At 41.8% G+C, this 15692-nt stretch overlaps 1 protein-coding gene across 6 annotated transcripts; it reads left to right on the forward strand.

Moving 5' to 3' along the window:
• The first annotated feature begins 252 nt into the window (after positions 1–252).
• Positions 253–15443, forward strand: taf1 (TAF1 RNA polymerase II, TATA box binding protein (TBP)-associated factor). 6 transcript variants are annotated; one of them, XM_085420311.1, is made up of 41 exons: positions 253–564; positions 930–1044; positions 1182–1305; positions 1376–1492; positions 2413–2532; positions 2707–2951; positions 3049–3264; positions 3364–3606; positions 3687–3927; positions 4104–4211; positions 4292–4459; positions 4565–4692; positions 4911–5018; positions 5102–5275; positions 5381–5554; positions 5706–5810; positions 5910–6110; positions 6195–6336; positions 6542–6672; positions 6750–6830; positions 6915–7064; positions 7153–7272; positions 7438–7613; positions 7705–7934; positions 8029–8236; positions 8679–8850; positions 9025–9236; positions 9335–9443; positions 10594–10692; positions 10788–10965; positions 11067–11134; positions 11243–11365; positions 11461–11553; positions 11654–11738; positions 11829–11896; positions 12626–12742; positions 13008–13115; positions 13473–13568; positions 13666–13894; positions 14007–14178; positions 14414–15443. In XM_085420311.1, exons 2-41 carry the CDS (start codon positions 931–933, stop codon positions 14631–14633), a joined length of 5973 nt encoding a protein of 1990 aa, XP_085276437.1. In that variant the 5' UTR covers positions 253–564; position 930; the 3' UTR covers positions 14634–15443. The 6 variants fall into 6 exon arrangements, with proteins under 6 accessions (XP_085276437.1, XP_085276432.1, XP_085276434.1 ...); XM_085420306.1 differs by lacking the exon at positions 13008–13115; XM_085420308.1 differs by lacking the exon at positions 13008–13115 and having other exon boundaries at positions 8679–8844.
• The last annotated feature ends 249 nt before the right edge of the window (positions 15444–15692 follow it).

A 15692-nucleotide genomic window follows, 5' to 3' on the forward strand; every position in this document is an offset into this window, starting at 1 on the left:
AAACCATAAAACTGTAGTGAATAGAGTATGAAGTATAGTCGAGACTGATTCGTTTTATTTTTATGGAATGAGTACGGGCAAAAATTCAATATCATTAAATTTATTGTAACTTAATACTCAAGCGCAAAGAAAATAACAGACGTTTGCGAATTACTAGTGAAAAATAGTGTACCTTTTGTAGCGAACTCCACTAATTCCTAGGTTTTAGGGAGTACCTGAATGCGTCACATTTATTCATCCGGGTCACTGGGACTTTCCGCAGTTTGGCTAGTCCAGTCTGCAGATCGCTGCAGTGCTTTACAGTAATGCAAATAAAAACAACCCTTACCCGAATATGTATATACTGCGTTTAATGAGTTAAAGTGTTTATTGTTTGACTTCGTAAAGTTAGTCTAGGGCCAGGGTAAAATATGTTTAAGTGTACGGATTTTAGTCACCGTATTACAAGTTGTTTTGTCTAGCTAATATGAGCTAACTTACTTAGCCTCATCTATTAGCATTCAGAAGATAAATCGAGCTGGCTAAATCAAAAGCGTACAAAATCTAAAAAGAACTCAACGAAAGGTAAGTGGCAGTTGACTGGAGTTTTATTTTATTCACGTTTTACAGTCATAAGTTCAGGCTAGCTAACTAATATTTAGGTTAACTTTGTTTTGATTGTAGCGCAGCTAACCTAAAGTTAACAGGGTTCAGGTCACAGCTCATTTCTCATTTGTTTTAAAAATAAATGACAAAAAAACAGATTGAATGATGTTACTCTCTAATCTTGCGATTTTTTTTTGCTACTAATAAGCAATAGTAGGGACACTGAAATAAATATAGTACGTCTTGGCAGTAAAATGCAAAGAATTACGGAAATCAGTTTATGAAGACCGAGGAAATTAAATTAGGAGGTCCAAATGCTTAAACTCTAAATGTTGTCCTTGTAGGATGTCGGACTCGGACAGTGACGATGATCAGGATCGCCCTTTTTCTATAACTGGCTTCCTTTTTGGAAACATCAACGAAGATGGCCAGCTAGAAGATGACAGTGTTTTGGATAACGTAGGTGTTTGTGATACGTTTGTCTGCAGAAACATTTAGTAGCACGTTTAAGCTGGCAAACTTAAATTTTCTTCAACAGCTGTCTGCTTTTACTGTTCATTGAAATGTTTTGTTTCTGTCTTATTTCCTTATATCAGGAGTCCAAAAAGCATCTAGCTGGTTTGGGTACTCTGGGTCTGGGCTCACTTATTACAGAGATCACTGCCAATGAGGATGATGATAAGGAAGAAAACAGAGACCCTACCAGCGTGGATGCGGAAGGTGAGGTCACATATATGAAGCAAATTAGGAGCAGTATTGTGCAAAGTTTAAAATAATTGACCTTCTCCAGGTTGGGTGAAGAGCACTGAGGATGCAGTTGATTATTCTGACATCAGTGAAGTTGCTGAGGATGAGACAAAGAAGTACCGTCAGGCCATGGGGTCTCTGCAGCCCAGCAGGAAAACAGGTGATCAGCAATGTTACAGCTCTTACAATGCTTAACTGTGGAGACAATGAGGCTGGTATTGTTTGTACTTTGTCAGTAGATGATCAGTTAAAACAAATCTTTTGAACATTTTATGTCAGTTGAGGATTTTATGACATTTTAACATCCTTAAGGTGGATGCAGTCTTTGAAAAAACAATCCGGATATTAGATTTTTCTAACACTTACACAGGTAAAGGTTTGTTAATTAAGTTTGTAATTAAGTACGCCTCATGTTTCAGTGGCTTGTGGAATCACCTTTAGCAGCAGCAACTTGAGATAATAATCTTCTGTATGACTTTCAGTGTCTCACATCATTGTTGAGGAATTTTGGTTTAGTCTTCGTCAGCACGTTCCTTCAGTTCATTTAGGTTTGCAGACATGCTCCAGAATTTCAATTAGATTTAGGTCTGGACTTCGCAACACCCTGATTCTTTTCTTTTGCAACAGTTCTGTTTTAGATTTGCTGCTGTTGTTAGGATCATTGTCCTGTTGCATGAGCCATTATTGGGCCAGCCTTTATCTGTCACACAGATGGCCTCACATTTGACTTTGGAATATTTTGCTGTACCGAGGAGATCACGGTTGACTTAATGACTGCAAGATGAGGTGTTTGTGCTAATATGTTTTGTTTGGTTTTGCCAAACATGGAACTGTGCATTATGGCCAAATATCTCCACATTTGTGTTGCACGGTCTGACCTTGGGGTGAGTATTCTGGGACATCCCCTCCTGGGTAGATTATGGCATTGTGTTAACACACAACTGAAGTCATCAGCCAGTTACCCTTTTAATTCCTATGGAAACAGTAAGGATGTACTTAGTTTTTCACATGGCTGCATAGTCCTGTGTTTTTCCTCATGACTATGTTAATAAAAAATATTTTCAAACTCTTTATTCCTAGACGATGAGGATGACTATGATGCTGATTGTGAGGATATTGACTCTAAGCTCATGCCCCCTCCACCACCACCAACTCTTCCTACATCTAAGAAAGAGGAACCCTCCACTCAGAGCACAAATGGCAAGTACATAGTTGCTTGTGATTACTTCGTAAAAGTTTAATTGGGTTTGGATTAGTCTTTCTCGCAGAATGTATTATATTAAATTGCAATACATGTTTATTTTGATCAAATAATTTTCATCACAAACTTTGATGACCTCTACTGCTCAATTGATTTATTACTGTCACCTGCAGCAGTTGGGGAAGATGGGGATGGCATCATCCTGCCTTCCATCATCGCACCATCCTCTACAGCAGATAAGATTGACTTCAGCAGCTCCTCAGACTCTGAGTCAGAAACCGACCGTCCTTGTCAGGGTTCAGGGGCCGGTGGTTCTGCGGACATTCTCACACTCCCTCTGGCTGGCATCATGCAGAAAGATGCTGCCAAAGCGTTGCCAGGTGTCACAGAGCTCTTCCCAGAGTTTAGGCCTGGAAAGGTACAGCATCTTTATTTACACATACTTAAGGTTCATTTTTATCAACATTTTAAATTGAAGGAGATTATTAAATCCATTTCCTTGAATGTGCTGGCAGGTGCTCCGGTTCTTGCGCCTGTTTGGCCCTGGAAAGAATGTGTCATCGGTTTGGAGGAGCGCCCGCAGGAAAAAGAAGCGAAAACATAGAGACCATCAGCCTGGGACACCTCCTCCAGAAGGAGAACCATCAGAACAAAGCCAGGAGAAGAAATCTGGATGGGTTTATGAGTACGCTCTTCCTCCTCCTCCAGAGCAGTGCCTTTCTGATGATGAGGTAAGTCTTTGCTGCATGCTTGAGTAATATCAGCTCTTAGCAGTTTTTTCTCAGTATGTCAGGTTAATCAGCACTTTACATTCATTCTGCTTTGTCCAGATAACCATGATGGCTCCAGTAGAATCAAAGTTTTCACAAACATCTGGTGATGGGGACAAGGAGACAGAGTCTCGGCCTAAAGTAGCAGAATGGCGATATGGTCCAGCCCAGCTCTGGTACGACATGCTAGGGGTCTCTGAGGATGGAAGCAATTTTAACTATGGGTTCAAGCTTAAGGAAATGCAATCCAGTGAGCCTCAGAAGCAGGATACGCCTAATGAAATTACAGAGACTTCTCAAGAGGTATGCAGATACAGACATCTCTAGCAAAAGGAGGTAAATGATACTGATCATCCTGCTAAAGTTGTGAAATATATCCATAGGTCCAGATGCAGGAGGACAATGACATTGTCGATGGTAATGATGATGATGATGAAGATAAAGACAGAAAAGCTTTGGAAAATGAACTCTTCCTCATGGTGACTCAGCTGCAATGGGAGGATGATATAATTTGGAACGGGGAGGATGTGAAACACAAGGGTACCAAGACTCAGCGAGCCAGTCTTGCAGGATGGCTACCCTCTAGCATGACCCGTAATGCCAATGCTTACAACGCACAGCAGGGTAAGATAGCTGGAAAAATTCAGAAGTAAATCTTTGTGGGTCTTTTTTTTAATGCTAGCAGAATACAGTACTGTGGTGTGCTATTGTTGTACGAACATTGATAATTGATGGTGGAGGAGTCTGGTGTAATATTGAGTGTGTTTAAAAAAAGCTCTAATATCTGTTTAATTTTAAAGGTCTGACAAGAAGTAATTCTCAACTGGTCCCACCTACACCTCCACCCATGCCCAAAGCTGCTTCGATTTCTGGTTCGAAGCGGGACAAAAACAGCCACGATAATCAAGGTCAGTTTACGCTTTTGGTCACATTTCAGTCCTTCCTGTTTCAAGATAATTTCTCACTGTTTGTTTTTGACCCATTACAGCCTCCCAGGACGAAGACTGTCTTTGGTTCTCCATTTTTCCTATTGATAATGAAGAGTTGGTATACGGACGCTGGGAAGACAACATTATCTGGGATGACCAGGAGATGGATCACATGCTTGACCCACCTGTTCTTACACTGGATCCCAATGATGAGAATATAATTCTAGGTATAGTCAAAAATCTTTATCTGCCACTTCTTCTGTTATGTTTTCACTTGTTTTAGGCTTTTTTTTTTTTTTATTAAATCTGTGTTATGCTGCTCTCACTTGAAGAAATTCCTGATGAAAAGGAGGAGACTACCTCCCACTCGCCATCAAAAGAGAATAAGAAGGAAACTGCAATCAAGAAGAGCCGCATCCTGCTGGGGAAAACGGGCGTGATAAAAGATGAGCCACAGCAGGTATGGGAAAGGCAATCTTGATAATTTGGTGCTGATTTGTACCGGAGATGTGGTTTGTTTGAAGAAAAAGGTGAAAATATCTAAGAGGGAATAAAAAGGGCTACATAAAAAAAGCACGACTGTAAAACGGAAATGCTCAGGAACATTTTTACACTTAAAAAATTGGAATTATAGAATAGCAGCACTTTGAGTGCTATGTATGCTTTCTCTCAACACAGAACATGTCCCAACCTGAGGTCAAAGACCCCTGGAATCTGTCCAATGATGAGTTCTATTACCCCAAACAGCAAGGCCTGAGGGGAACCTTTGGTGGCAACATCATTCAGGTAAATGGTAGTTTATAACAGTGAATATAAAGCTTAAAACAAATTGTGTTGTGTAATATGAAAACTTTTTGTCTTGTTGACAGCACTCCATCCCAGCCCTGGAGCTGCGGCAGCCCTTCTTTCCCACTCACATGGGACCCATGAAGCTTCGCCAGTTCCATCGTCCAACTCTGAAGAAGTACTCATTTGGAGCTGTGGCTCAGCCGGGTCCACACCCTGCTCAGCCTCTGCTCAAACACATAAAGAAGAAGGCCAAGGTATGTCCTCAAGCACTATTACACTGTGAGTGTAGAGATAAATATGTAGTGTTTAAATGTTGTCATTTTAGTGTTGATGTGTACTGAATATATAATCTTTTATAGATGCGAGAACAAGAGCGGCAGGCAGCAGGAGGTGGAGACATGTTCTTCATGCGGACCCCGCAGGACTTGACAGGCAAAGACGGAGATCTGATTCTGGCTGAATACAGCGAAGAATACGCCCCTCTCATCATGCAAGTTGGCATGGCAACCAAAATCAAGAACTACTACAAAAGAGTGAGCTTGACATTGGATTTGTATTGTACTAACTTTGCACTTATGTTCTGCTCTGCTGAGAAAAGTGATTTTTAAAACATGATGAAATTCACCAGATCATCAAATTGTTATTTCTCACTCAATATTATGACGCTGTTACTGTGCTTTTCAGAAACCTGGAAAAGATCCTGGAGCACCCGATTGTAAATATGGAGAGACTGTGTACTGTCACACATCCCCTTTCCTGGGTTCTCTGCATCCCGGACAACTTCTTCAGGTCAGCACCGTATCAGCGAAATAACCAGATCTGTGCATATATATAAAATCTCTGTTCTGTGATCATGGCAAACTGTATGATGGTGTGCCTTTTCCTCAGGCTTTCGAGAACAACCTCTTCCGTGCTCCAATCTACCTTCACAAGATGCCCGAGACTGATTTCTTGGTTATACGAACACGACACGGCTACTACATTAGAGAGATTGTGGACATTTTTGTAGTTGGTCAGGAGTGCCCATTGTTTGAAGTTCCAGGGCCGAACTCCAAACGAGCCAATACTCACATCAGAGACTTCCTTCAGGTATTTTTATTTATATATTTCTTTTTTATTTAGAGCTCGGCTGTTGTCTGCACATAGCTGACCTATCACTTCTGTGTTCTGCAGGTGTTCATTTATCGCTTGTTCTGGAAGAGTAAGGACCGGCCGCGGAGAATCCGCATGGAGGATATAAAAAAAGCTTTCCCCTCACACTCAGAAAGCAGCATCAGGAAGCGACTTAAACTGTGTGCTGACTTCAAACGCACAGGTAGACTTCACACGTTTGACTGTGTCGATTGTTTAGTGATGATCATCATGGATTAGACTAACTTGTGTTGAGTCGGGGAAATATTTGGGGCATAAAAAGATTCTGTGCACTTTGAAGTTGCATGGGGTCAGCAGTGCGCGTGTGTGTATGTGCGCCTTGAAATGACAGAGTGATGAAATGATTTGTGTGCTTGTCCTCATGGCAGGAATGGACTCAAACTGGTGGGTGCTGAAGCCTGATTTCAGACTGCCAACAGAAGAAGAGATCAGGGCCATGGTTTCTCCGGAGCAGTGTTGCGCTTATTACAGCATGCTGGTAGCAGAGCAAAGGCTGAAGGTAACAGCTATTACCTACATGTATCTTCATTTGTATTTATTTAGTGTCTGTTTCATCAAGTTTTTTCACCCCTTAAGGATGCCGGATATGGTGAGAAATCCTTCTTTGCTCCAGAGGAAGAGAATGAAGAGGACTTTCAAATGAAGATTGATGATGAGGTATCAACTGAAACTCTTCCTCACAATAAAGTTAACTAATACAGACTTGAGATGACTCCATGCTGACTCTGTGTCACCCTGCAGGTGCGGACAGCTCCTTGGAACACAACCAGAGCCTTCATTTCTGCCATGAAGGGAAAGTGCCTGTTAGAGGTTACAGGTGTGGCTGATCCTACAGGGTGTGGAGAAGGTTTCTCCTATGTGAAAGTGCCCAACAAGCCCACTCAACAGAAGGTCTGAGTGTCTGAAGTCAAATTCTGCCGCCTCAGCGTTACTTATATGACATGTAATGCTGACAAGTTTGTTTCTGGTGATTTTGCAGGATGACAAAGAGCCACAACCAGTGAAGAAGACAGTCACAGGGACAGATGCTGATCTGAGGAGGCTCTCACTGAAGAATGCCAAGCAGCTGCTGCGCAAGTTTGGTGTGCCAGAGGAGGAGGTGCGACCAGGGTGATGTTCAAGCACTTTAAAGAGATGCGAGACATTGTCAACCTTTTTCCTGATTAGGTTTGATCTGAACAACCAATAGAAACACAGAAAAGGCTTTAGTTTTAAGATTATTTTTAAAGGTTCTAAAGTGATCCTGTTTTTGTCTGTGTGTCAGATCAAGAAACTGTCACGTTGGGAAGTTATTGACGTGGTCAGGACCATGTCCACAGAGCAGGCACGCTCAGGCGAGGGACCCATGAGTAAGTTTGCCAGAGGGTCTCGTTTTTCTGTTGCTGAACACCAGGAGCGTTACAAGGAAGAGTGCCAAAGGATCTTTGACTTGCAGAACAAGTGAGTTTCCAGTACAGCATTATGAGTGTTTTATTCAGGATCCTGCCTCTGCACACTTTAACTTCTGTATCTTATTGCACCCCCACCTCAGAGTGTTGGAGTCTACAGAGGTGCTCTCAACAGACACAGACAGCAGTTCAGCAGAGGATAGTGACTTTGAGGAGATGGGTAAGAACATTGAGAACATGCTGCAGAACAAGAAGACCAGCACCCAACTTTCCCGTGAGAGGGAAGAGCAGGAGAGGAAGGAGCTGCAGAGGATGCTGATGGGTGAAGAGAGCGATCGTGACAAGGGGCGCAAAGAGCGGCGCAAAGGTATATGTAAGTGTCCTTTTGTGATATTAAACACAGTCTTAATGTTAAGGACAAAAAATTGAGTATATAACTGTGAACTTTACTTCTCTTCACTCTATAGCCAGTTCCTTGTCCACCAGCTCCCACAAAGATGATGACACATCCTCCGTCACCAGCCTGAACTCCTCGGCCACGGGACGCCGACTCAAGATCTATCGCACCTTCAGAGATGAAGACGGCAAAGAGTATGTGCGCTGTGAAACTGTGCGTAAAGCTGCAGTCATCGACGCCTACACCAGGATCAGAACCACCAAGGATGATGAATTCATGTGAGTGTGACTGTAATTAAAGTCAGTTTAATTAAAAAATAATTATTTGGTTCTTGGAGGTATCCCATCGGACTGGTTCTGTATTTATTGGTGCTATTATGTAACAGTTAAAATAAAGTAATTTTGACCCAGCAAAGTCTATGTTTATAGAGCTGTGGTTAACGCACAGAAACCAGTGATACCAGTGATTATGACTCACAACTTTTTCGCGACTTTGTTTAAAATTCAAATTAGTTTTAATATTTTTGATACATCTGTTAAATATGCAGAAACCTTTTCTTGTTGGTGTTGTATGGTGTAACCAGAGGATTAATCTAATTCATGGGTATGGATTAAATTACTAAGAAGGAAAAAAAAATGGACTGTCACTTAACTCAGACCTCTTTTTGTAAACCTGTGAATGTTAAAGGTCCTCGTTTTTCTTCTTTAAATCTTTTTGCAGACGAAAGTTTGCCCTCTTTGATGAGCAGCACAGAGAAGAGATGCGGAAGGAGCGCCGGCGTATTCAGGAGCAGCTGAGGAGGCTGAAGAGAAACCAGGAGAAGGATAAGATCAAGGGGCCTCCAGAGAAGAAGACCAAGAAGGTCAAAGAGAGACCAGACCTCAAGGTAAAAGTAAGCTTGCCGATTCAGTACTATATGCCTTTCTTTCACTTTTTCCTCACAAGCTTCATGGTAATGCACAAAATTCAAAACCTACAGCCAGTTTTCCTTGAACAGTTCTTCTACTTATAATATAGCCCTGCTAGATTATCCTCGTGTTCCTTAATGTTTTCCTCTTTTCCCTAGCTAAAGTGCGGTGCATGTGGCGCCATTGGACACATGAGAACAAACAAGTTCTGCCCACTTTACTATCAAACCAATGCCCCACCCTCCAACCCAGTCGCCATGACAGAGGAGCAGGAGGAGGAGCTGGAAAAGACAGTCATCCACAATGACAATGAGGAACTGATTAAGGTGGAGGGCACCAAGATTGTGCTGGGCAAACAGCTCATTGAAAGGTATAAAAAATTAGATTTAAATTTCCCATGTTTTGCAAACTATGTTTTACTCATTTGCTACATTTACAATAAATGGATCTGTGTCTAATTTGCTACAGTGCTGATGAGGTGCGCAGAAAGTCTTTGGTGCTCAAGTTCCCCAAACAACAGCTACCAGCAAAGAAGAAGAGACGTGTAGGCAGTGCAGTCCATTGTGACTATCTCAATGTAAGCATCCTTATACAGATTGTTGCCATACAACATTATGATGATGATGATGATAAAAACTTTACAAATAAAGGTCTTATATATTTATTCCTACATTACACACATCCATAAACACGTTATATGTGAACACAAGCCCAAAATAACGTATGAAAGACTAGGGAGAAGCTAACCTATAGATCTGAGTTTTCAGCTACCACTAATTAGCTGACCCGAAAGGCTTACAGCAGCGTGCCCTGCAAACTCATTCTTTTCTATGTTTTGTGCCACTCAATTAAAATTTTGTGCGCCAATTGGGGAGCATAGAAAGTCAAGCAGGGTGCACCGGCCAGAGCAACAGAAATTTGGGTCATTTGCTTGACCTAGCGGTTAACACAGTGTATGCCACCTGTGTGCATGCTATTTCCTGTGTGAAAGGGTCTTGGGGAAATGCTGTTGTAAAGTTTAGGAGCTACAGGTTGAAAAGAGTGGTTTCCACTGGATTTAAAATAAGAGTGTGGAACACTTGAACAGATGATCAGAGAGGCTGGCTGCTGTTACAAGGACTCAGCAGGCCTTCTTTGTAGGACAGGGGTGTCAAACATAAGGCTCGGGGCCAGAATTAGCCCGGCAAAGACTTCAATCTGGCCAACTGGACGACGCTGGTAAATGTGAAGGATGCATAGATTTTGAGCTTTTATCTATTATTTAATAAGTTTTAGAGCCTCTCTTTTGATAAAGAAGCCCCCTCAATTCCCATTCATACTAGAGCAAAGTAATAGATAAACAATTAAATGACAGAACATTCCTGTTTTTTCACCATCTGCTATATAATTTATTAATTATATTTTATTTTTTTACAGTGGGTTCACAGAAAAGCAATACATTATCTTTGAATTAACAAAGTCTTTTTATTTTATAATTACGGGACAGTCTGGGTAATGAACTACAAAAACCTTTCTGTAATATTACACATTTATAGTGTGTAAAATTTCCCTGGTCCAGCCCACTTAAGATCAAAGTAGTCTGTATTGGCCAACAATGTAAAATGAGTTTGACATCACTGTTTAAGGGCGTTATAAGTGAATACAATTGTAAAATGATCTGAATTTCACTGGATTGAAGGTGAGGGTCACTTTAATAGATGATTTAAGTCTTCTTTTTCTTTTTTCAGAAACCACACAAGGCCATCCACCGCAGGCGCACAGACCCCATGGTGACCTTGTCCTCTGTGCTAGAAAGCATCATCAATGACATGCGGGATCACCCCAATGTAAGAGGCGTCTACAACACGTTCACTTTACCTTAAAATTCTGTTCTTTGTTCCTATCCAGCTTCACCTTTATTACATCTACCTCTTCATTGTAGACATACCCGTTCCACACGCCAGTCAATGCCAAAGTTGTGAAGGACTACTATAAGATCATCACGCGGCCCATGGACCTGCAGACACTAAGGGAGAATGTGCGCAAGCGGATGTACCCGTCGAGGGAGGAGTTCCGTGAAGCAGTGGAGCTTATTGTCAAAAACAGTGCCACCTACAATGGTAGAGTTACAGGAACACACTTAACAGACTCAGCGTGGTTTCAGTGAGATTTCAAACCTTCATCAGTTCGTTGAGATGGCTTTCTGTTTTTGTCTCACCAGGGGCAAAACATCCAATAACGCAAGTTGCACAGTCCATGCTGGATCTGTGTGATGCTAAACTGAAAGAGGTGAGTGGATGTAAACATCATTGCCATGACCATGATTTGGTCTCCCCCCCCCCTTTTTTTTTTTTTATTAGTTTCCTCATCAACTGTCAAATCTGTGTGTGTTTGCAGAAGGAGGACAGGCTGGTGAGGCTCGAGAAAGCCATCAACCCTCTGCTAGACGATGATGATCAGGTGGCCTTCTCCTTCATCTTGGACAACATTGTAACCCAGAAAATGATGGTGGTTCCTGATGTAAGTCACCTCCTTCAGTCGGTTTGAGAACAGTGATCAGTATAGAATCGGATAATAATCTAAGGCTCGTTCTTCCACTCTTCCCCTCTTTGTAGTCGTGGCCATTTCACCATCCCGTCAACAAAAAGTTTGTGCCGGATTATTATAAAGTTATTGTGAACCCCATGGATCTGGAGAATATCCGCAAGGTGAGAGGCTAACAGGATGTCAGACTTACCTAGAGTCATTTAATATTGGCAGCAGCATGAAGAAACACCCTGTTTGTGTGTCTGTGTTTAATTTCAACAGAACATCTCCAAACATAAATATCAGAACCGAGAGACATTCCTTTCAGATGTCAGTCTCATCCACACCAACAGCATCAAGTATAATGGTAAATGCTTTTATGGATCATTTTACCTCAGCATTTAATTTCTCTTAAAAGAAGTTTGACTAACTTGACTATCTTGTGTGTCTTTGACAGGTTCAGACAGTCCTTACACCAAGACAGCTCTCGAGATTGTTAATGTGTGCAAGCAGACTTTGGCAGAGGTGTGTAGAGGATTTTTAGGGTGTTTTCACACCTGTAGTTTGTTAATACTGGAGCTGTTCACACTGAGAAAAATTCAGATGAACTCCAAGCAAAGTAAAATGTGTCACTACAAACCACATGACAATTTTCAGTCTGCTTTATGGCCAAATGTGTCTGGGCTGGGAGCACGTTTATCCAGGTGCTGTGTCATTTCGCAGCTAGTTGCTAGGCCATACAGACTTTCGCACATCTATAGTAGCCCAGAATACAAAGCATACATGGCTACAGGAAGTGGTTTTTAGCTCAACTTTTGCAACGTGCACCTTGTAGTTGGGTCAGATTGAGGTTGCCAAACAAGCTTCTCTGGAGTTCATTTGGAACTCCACACCCGAGTGCAATTACTGTGTTCACATCCAGCAAACTGCACCAAAGTGGAAAACAAACCAGTTTAATTTAAACTAGCTAAACACTGCAGGTGTGAAAACACCCTTACTTTGCCCTTTTGAAGTTAAATAAGGCTGAGTTTGATTGAGCAGTTTCAAAGCAAAGTTAGGAGCAAATCAAAGGCAGTTTTAAAAATGTTGCATTGACACAGAGTGGAAATGTGAAACCCGGGTGTGTAAAATCAGACTGTGAAATATTTGGAGTAATTACAGAATTGTGTTGCTTGTAATGTATTTTTAACAGATCTAAACAAGAAGAAAAAAAACAACCGCTTTAGAAATAGTCACCAATTATTGTGTTTGCAGTATGATGAGCACTTGACTCAATTGGAGAAAGACATCTCTACTGCTAAAGAGGCAGCTCTAGATGCAGCAGACCTAGAGAGTCTGGAGCCAATGACGCCTGGGCCATACACACCTCAGGTAAGACAGCATCCAGGGCCTAGTTCCTTTAGGCCAAACCAAGTACTCTAAACTTTTGTGCGTGCAGTAGCTTCCTTGCCACTCCTTGTATTGCTTCTCCTTCACTTGTTCTTTGCACTAACTCTCCTTTCCAGACTTTCACATTTCATTTGTACAATCTAGTTTCTTTACCGTAGTGTCTTCTTTTTTCCAACCTGTTCTCCTCCTTCGTTCCTGCCCTCTTTGCCGTGTCTCTTTGTCCGTGTCTCTGTGCGGTGTTGGCCAGCCTGCTGATTTGTTTGACAGCGGGGCTTCGGGGAGTCTGCCCAGAGAGCCCAGCAGCCTTTTCTCTGAAGGACCTCTAGTGGGTGGTCCAGAGAAGAGAGGGGGGCAGGTATGGAGAGACAGAAATAAGTCTTGCAGCCACATGCCCACCCCTCTTGTATCTATCCTCAAAGCATCCCGCTTCAGTAGGCATTTCTGTTGTACCACCTTCCACACAGGTGACAGTTTTTTTTCACCCTTGATTTGTTACCTGTCTGTGTGGCTGTTTTTACTCAAGTACTGCAGACCTGTCTGATTGATGTCTGATTGAGGCAAAGGGGCAAATTCATACTGCACTTTGACCTGATTCTGCAGACATTGTCCAGAGATCACATGTGAAAATGTCAACAGTAAACACCACAGTAAACAGTGACAGGCCATCTTTTAGACAAGTTTGTTTCCTGACCCTTTTCATTCTACCTCTCAGGGACGGCACAGCAGAAGACCAGGGGAAGAAGAGTCTGATGTGGATATTGAAGGCTTTGATGAGGATGACGATGGCAAACCCAAGACTCCTGCTCCTGTAAGAAATACAGATTTACTGATACTGAGCACATACACACAGATGTAAACTGCCTCCGTTCTTATTTACCTCATGTTTTTGTGACCTGTGTCTGAAGGCAGAGGATGCAGAAGGAGATCAGGAGTACGAGGACGATGACGAGGAGTTGTTGCTACCTCCTCGCAGGCGGGTGCATGATCAGGATGACGAGGAGGAAGAGGAGGAGGAAGAGGAGGGCGACGGAAGATCTAATCGCCCAGCTCAAGCTAGCGTGCTCTATCAGGATCTGCTCATGTCGGACGTAGAGGATGATGCCAGCGAAGAGGAGGGTGACAACCCGTTCTCTTGTAGGTTCACAATTATTCTCCAACGTTCAGAATCTAAATAGCAAAATCTGGTGGACACAGAATGTCTTTTTCTCTTGTAAAATGTCCTGATGAAATGCGTCTCACCCTCCAGCCATACAACTATCGGAGAGCGGCAGTGACTCGGACAGAGAGGTTGATGTGCGACCTGCGCCTCCACGGAGAACTCAGGAGACGGCCCGCATGGGCATGGAGCAGGACGAAAGTATGATGTCATACGAAGGGGATGGGCCTGATGGGCCACACATGGAAGACAGCAATGTCAGGTACAGCAGACCAACTGACCACAGTGAAAACATAAGAATGTAAATGATGGCAGTCTCCTTATCACAAAAGTGCATCTGGAAATGAGGATTTTAATGAGGGAAAAAATGACATTTAAAGCTTAATTTTCATTGTCATGAAGTATTTAAATAGTTTTATCGTATGCATATCTGTACCACTGAATCATTCCATGTCCTGATGTTATTTTAAAATCTCTTTCCTTGGTTTTCATCTCAGCTACGGCAGCTACGAGGAGACGGAGAGTCAGAGTCAGATGCAGCCATCTAGTTTGGGAAATGGAGAAGAATACGGCATCAGCGAGGAGGAGGAAGACGAAGAAGACGAGGCACGGAGGAGAGGCCCAGCTGTGCTCTCTCAGGTCCAGCTCAGCGAAGATGAAGAGAGCGAAGAGTTCAGATCTATTGGGGGCGAGAGCGACATGGACTCTGACAATTAGCTTCTTTCGATTTCTTCTTCTGCTTCTTTTGCTCCAGAATCACGAAAACTGAAACAGTTTTAAAAATGAGGAAATGAGATCTTAGGTAAATATGTGTACAGTGTTATTTTGTAAATGACCGTGTTAAACCAATTGTAGAAAAAAAACTGCACCTTGTAAATTTCAGTTTGTCTTTTTATATATGGTTTCTTTGTTTTATCCCATTTTGCTTCAGTTAAATGTTATGGAAGCTTCTTTCCATCACTCAAAAAATAAACATTTTTTACCACCTGTCAGTCAAAAGTTAGTTACTTTAGAGAGTTGACTTAATCAGAGGTTTGAGTTAATATGCGATAATAATCCATTTTGAGGTCAACCAAAAACTTTGGCCAAGCAAAAAGTGTTTGGGGTTTCTTTCAGTTGGTGGGGAAGAGCTTCCACAATATCCCAAATTCACAATAAAGGAAGAAAAAAATGAAGACACAATTTTCTTTGTTTTTTTCTAATACTAAATAAGCTGTAGCTCCTCTTTCTCAGTTTTGCTTATTGAATGAACATAATTCCAGTAAGAAGTGATTGAGAGGGATTCAGATCCATGCAGTTCAACTTCCCTTTTGATATGTTAATATTTAACTCGTGTTAATATTTGTCCAATCCACTAGTCATTTATCATCAAACATAAAGTAAAAGCGATGGAAAGTAATCATTGAGGTGGAATATGACAGGACTTTAATGACTGTGGTTACAGTTGGAAAATTGTTGTAGATATTTTGACACACCAACAAAAAACAATTATAAATAAAACAAGCGCAAGCTGATCAAATAATTACACTTCTGTATGCATTTCATTTTTCTCAACTATGTGGTGTTCTTATAGTGCCTGACGTTTAGTGACACACTGGAGCTGCTGTTAAGTGAATTCACGAACAAGGTCATAAACACAGTGAACAGCAGAGGGTACTCCAGCACACACTGAATGTCAGGTTTCATTATCTCAGCTACTATAACGCACTCATTTATTTACTATTACCATGATAAGCATCTGCACAGTGGCTTTTGTCTCCTATTTTAATTGAAAAT

This window comes from Rhamphochromis longiceps, linkage group LG10 (assembly GCF_057381845.1).
Source record: "Rhamphochromis longiceps isolate RC_006_pf linkage group LG10, R_longiceps_female_GT1.1, whole genome shotgun sequence".
Lineage (NCBI taxonomy): Eukaryota > Metazoa > Chordata > Actinopteri > Cichliformes > Cichlidae > Rhamphochromis > Rhamphochromis longiceps.